Source organism: Vicia villosa, unplaced genomic scaffold (genome assembly GCF_029867415.1).
Source record: "Vicia villosa cultivar HV-30 ecotype Madison, WI unplaced genomic scaffold, Vvil1.0 ctg.000756F_1_1, whole genome shotgun sequence".
Taxonomy (NCBI): Eukaryota; Viridiplantae; Streptophyta; class Magnoliopsida; order Fabales; family Fabaceae; genus Vicia; species Vicia villosa.
The window spans coordinates 307,939-313,273 of NW_026705338.1; the positions used below are offsets into that span (position 1 = coordinate 307,939).

General features: G+C 30.7%; 1 protein-coding gene across 1 annotated transcript; it reads left to right on the forward strand.

Moving 5' to 3' along the window:
* The first annotated feature begins 2,239 nt into the window (after positions 1–2,239).
* Positions 2,240–4,652, forward strand: LOC131630957 (2-oxoglutarate-Fe(II) type oxidoreductase hxnY-like). The gene is made up of 8 exons (XM_058901697.1): positions 2,240–2,653; positions 2,735–2,786; positions 2,884–3,091; positions 3,172–3,230; positions 3,470–3,526; positions 3,624–3,669; positions 3,767–3,846; positions 4,309–4,652. Exons 1-8 carry the CDS (start codon positions 2,299–2,301, stop codon positions 4,406–4,408), a joined length of 957 nt encoding a protein of 318 aa, XP_058757680.1. The 5' UTR covers positions 2,240–2,298; the 3' UTR covers positions 4,409–4,652.
* The last annotated feature ends 683 nt before the right edge of the window (positions 4,653–5,335 follow it).

A 5,335-nucleotide genomic window follows, 5' to 3' on the forward strand; every position in this document is an offset into this window, starting at 1 on the left:
GGCCGGACTTGAACAACTAAATTATAGCCCGTTTAAATTCCGGGCTTTTAAGCCCGGCCCGCTAAAAGCCCGAACCCGTCACGGGCCGGGTAGCCCGTTTTGCCACCTCTAGTAAAAACCACCTAGCAAAGTTGCGGGGTGCATATTCCCTTGCAAAAAGTTGTGACTAACGTTTTTGCCGTGTGATTGTACCACCTCGTAATTGTTGCGTTGCAGGGTGATATTTGCATTTGCGGGGTGGTTTTCACCTAACAAATTTGAGTCTTTTTTAGTGAATTGAGACTGAAAAGTATAGTAGTTTTCTCATAAAATATCCCAAAAGTTTATACAATAATACAAGAGATAAGTTACAATTAACTCCAAGTCTACAACTGTTTGTATTTTGCTTCTATTTAACATTTTACAAAGGAGTACAAACGTTGAATAAAAAATGCAACCAATTGCACTAATTCAATTCTTAACATGTCTAGGGATGGACAATCGGTCGGTTCAGATCGATTTTGGATCAAAAATATAAATCTGATGCAAACCGCAGTTTCATTCTCGAAGGTTCGATTTCGACCGATAAATTTTTTTGGTTTTTGATGGGTTCGGTTAAATCGATTTGGCAGGTAAATCGGTCGGTTTAATATATATCGGGATAAATTTATATAAAGGCTCATTTTTTATAAAATTCACCATATATTTATTTATTTAAAAAAATCTATCAAAATTTATTTTTTTATCATTAAAATAAAAGTTATTTTTTCGTGATAATATTTTCAATATCATTTGACATTAATTTGATCATTATCATATTTTAAACCACAAATTAAATAACACTCATAATTTAATATTGCATGTTTTGTATTTTTATAAGTATACAATATCATCCTTAAATTATAAAAATGATAATAACTTGAAAATATTACGATCCTCATAAATTTTATGATGAGTAGGTCTTATAATAATAAACATAAATATTCATCGAATTCGATTGGATTCGATTTTCGACGAATTTAAAATAATCATCTGAACCTAACAGAAGCAACCCTATATTATCCAAATTAAACGATCAAAACAACCCGACACCCGACTGTTCCGATCAGTTTTTATAAAAAAGACATGTCAGTTGGTTTTAACGGGGCTGTTCAAATTTGTCGAGCCATGACCTATATTATTAAGGTGGACATTCCGGTACCTTTAAATTTGGTTGGATACCAGTACCTTCCTCCAATCAAACGAAGATATTCAACGCCACGTCATTTTTTAATATTATTTTATTTTTAAAAATTTAAATTTTAAATCAATTAACACTAAGGATATCGTTACCTAAGACCATCTTCAATGGTAGTTTCTCCTATTGAGTTCTCCACCTGTACCATTAATTTAATAATTAAATATTTAAAAAATTTGCCATGTCATAATAGAGTTGCATTGCAATGCAACAACTAAAAGATTGTAGTACCCAATCAAATCAAGTTATGAGGTAAAGTTGTGGGACCCATATCAGATTTTTATTAAAGTTAAAATTAAAATTAAATAAATTCTTTTAATATGATGTGGCTTAGTGGGTCCCATAAAAAACTCAAATGTATTGGAGATGCTCTAACTAAAACCAAAGGGTACCAAATAATTTATCTATTATTAAACACATAAAATTTGTCACGTGAATATTATGCTGATGTGTGAGTGCGTATAAGGTGGGTGGCGTGAGAGGGCAGGTGAGTAAATATTGTACTTTGACAGCGATGAGGTGATATAAGAAAAATCTAAAACAGATTTCATTACTGCCATTCCACCTGACAAAATGAAAACAATAACAAACCGTGTTGTTTGAAGACAAAATTTTAAATGGTGAATTCTTATCTACCCAACTCAAAAAGTTGGGTAAGGTTACCTCCTTTGTAAAATGCTTTGAAAATGACAAATATTTGTAGTATTTTAATAAATAATTAAATGTATTAAATGAGATGGAATTATGTGATTGGTTGGAGGTACACTACTCATCTTATTGTGATGGGTAGAGAAGTTGTCCCCATTTTAAATACCCTACTAATATAGTTTAACATTTCTATAAGATAATATATAGTTAGGGCGTCACACACAATCGAATAACATGATATTGTCATCTATCAAATTTAAATGATAGATATCGATATTATTAAACTAACACTATTATTATTTAGATTTCAACTTAGAATATAATAATAGTAATAATAGCAAGCATGGTGGGAAATATATTTAACTATAAGTATTTTGATATAAACTCCTCAACAAGCAGAAAACAGAAGCTTCATAGTTAAAGATAATATCAAAATGGGAGAAAGTGCAACATTGGATCTTCCTATTATAGACCTCTCTTCACCTGATCGTATTTCCACAGCAAATTCCATCCGTCAGGCATGTGTTGAGTATGGATTCTTCTACCTTGTCAACCATGGTGTGGATGATGATTTTCTGAATCAAGCGTTCGAGGAAAGTGCGAAATTCTTCTCACTACCCATCCAGCATAAAACTAAGTTGAATCGCAAGGAGTATAGAGGCTATACTCCTCTATATGCTGAAAAACTTGACCCTACTTCACTCTCCAAAGGTGATCCAAAAGAGAGCTATTATATTGGTTCTTTAGCAGATACCACTAGTGCTAGTCTCAATCAATGGCCTTCTCAGGGTATGTATGGTTTTCCTTTTTGCTCATCATTTGTTCTTACTTTTTACATGACCTTAATTAATTCTGGTAATGACACTTCAGATTTACTGCCAAATTGGAAACCAACCATGGAATCCTTATTTTGGAAAATATTGTAAGTTTTGTGACCCTGATATAATGTATTTTTTTCTCTAAATTACTAAATAACATGAAGTATTTCTTTAATTGTTTTTGTTATGTACATGGCACAGATCAGCTGGCCAAAAATTGTTGTCTGTAATTGCTTTGTCTTTGGATCTTGATGAAGATTACTTTGATAAGATCAATGCCTTAAGCAAACCAGAAGCTTTTCTTCGCCTTTTGCGCTATTCAGGTGAATTGGGATATTGTGGTGCCTCTCCCCATTCAGATTATGGTATGATCACTCTCCTAATGACCAACGGTGTTCCAGGATTGCAGGTTCTCCTTTTCTCTTTAGCATAACTTATGTTTAAAGTTAGTATTTGCATAATCATTAATTTAAGAATTTATATTTAAAGATATGCAAGGACAAGTTGAAGCAACCACAGGTTTGGGAGGATGTGTCTCATGTAGAAGGGTAAGTTCATATAAGAACTTCGTAAATAATCCCGATAAACCAACTCGGTTAATAGTTTTGTAGAGACATCATCCTGTAAAAAACGCGGGTTTGAAACCGTGATATCTTGATGTATATATATATATATATATATATATATATATATATATATATATATATATATATATATATATATATATATATATATTGTCTGTTTAGTTGATATAAATGCAAAGGGTGTTTTATGTTTGTTTTTGCAGGGCCATAATTGTGAACATTGGAGACATGATGGAGAGATGGACAAATTGTGTATATCAGTAAATTCCATCATCCAACAACTTTATAAGATATATGATTTTTATAAACAGTTTTATGTTATATGATTCTCAATTTTTGCTATTATGACTATTGCAGGTCAACACTTCACAGGGTGATGCCAACCGGAAAAGAACGCTATTCTGTAATTATTACTACTAACCATTAGATTATTGGCGTGATTTGTATACACATTGATTTCCATTGAAATATAAACGATGATATTATATGCACTTTTGCAGGTGGCTTTTTTCATGGATCCACCGTCTGATTGTATAGTAGAATGCTTTGAAAGTTGCTGCAGTGAATCATCTCCACCCAGGTAAAAAAAATCTAATCTAATTAAGGTCTCCATTGAATAAAATGTCTAATACTAATGTAAATATTAGTCACAATAGTTAATTAGACTAATTAGTTTTTCTCAACATTTCATTTTGTCTCTATCTCAATCATATCACATTTATCATATTATACTCTCTATTTTATTTTTCATTTATCATATGATATGATAAACAAAGTGTAACATCATCTCATGTTAAAAATGTTATCTTCTTCGCATGATTGTTGTTTCTATAAATAATATATATGACACCTTTTTGTTTTCTTTCTTCTTTAATCATCTATTATTGTCTTACTCTTCTAGCCCCTCATTGTTTAAAAGAAACCAATTTTAGTCCCTACACACTACATGTGTTTTTCTTTAATTTTTTTTATCTTGATTGAAAGCTACACATATATAAATTTGATAATGTTATAAGGTTTTGTGAAATGTATTGTGTTGCAGATTTCCTCCAATACGTAGTGGGGACTACTTGAATGAGAGGTTCAAGATGATATATGGTTCTGAAAAGGAACTTAAAAGCTCTATCCACTCTAACAACTAAAGGTTGTATATATAATATAATATGCCTACATGCAAAGTGCATGGGGACTAAATAAATTTGCAAAGTCTTCTCTATTGTTTGTTGCCATATCATTTCGAGCTTGTTATTGTTATTGTTGTTTGTAAACAAGATATTGTTGTTTTTATGTATTAAAAAAATTGATGTTATTTGTATAAATAATTTAGCCAATTTATTTTTAATGACATGGATAAGAATAAAAAAAATTATTTTAGTGACATGATATAAATGACTTGAATAATTAATTAATATTATTGTACCTAATAAATTAATGATTAATACCTTTTTTTAGACTTACCATTTGATTCAATATCAGCCCAACATTCAAAATTCTATTAAGAAAGTATATATTAGCTTTATAAACACTAAAAGCGTGTTTAACTGAAATATTTTAATGAAGAAAAATAATTATTTTTTTAGGGAATTCAAGGCGTGTTAATTTGTTTATCTTTAAATTTGATAAATAAACACTAGTCTTTCAAAACAAATGTATGAATGTTGTCCAAGTGTTTTTAGTTTCAAATAACCCAGATTAAAGCATACAATATCCAAAAGTACTTTCAGTATTTGTGAGATTTTGTAGAAATGAATGAACATACGGATTCCTAACATTAAGACTCCTATATATACTACATCGAAATAGCTGTCATCAACATTCTTTTCTAGAACATGACATGTTTTGCTTGACATGTCTTTCTTTCATCATGAAGCTCCACGGGTCCTTTTTCGAAATTGGATAAGGACGAAATTCAGTTATTCCTCATTCAAATTCAAAAGATCTGTCGAATGTCATATCTTGTTCGTCGAACTCATATAAAACTTAGAAAATATTTCTAAGTCTCATCTAATGTTTCCCTCTTGTGCATAAGTGACTTCGAATGGACTTCTTCAGTATACTTTCCTGTCGAA

What these genes read in the sequence shown, in the direction of transcription:
- LOC131630957 (XM_058901697.1), top strand. Translation starts at nt 2,299, where the DNA reads ATGGGAGAAAGTGCAACATTGGATCTTCCTATTATAGACCTCTCTTCA. An exon ending in CAATCAATGGCCTTCTCAGG is followed by an intron (nt 2,654 to 2,734) that starts GTATGTATGGTT and finishes ATGACACTTCAG; the next exon opens with ATTTACTGCCAAATTGGAAA. An exon ending in GATGTGTCTCATGTAGAAGG is followed by an intron (nt 3,231 to 3,469) that starts GTAAGTTCATAT and finishes TTGTTTTTGCAG; the next exon opens with GGCCATAATTGTGAACATTG.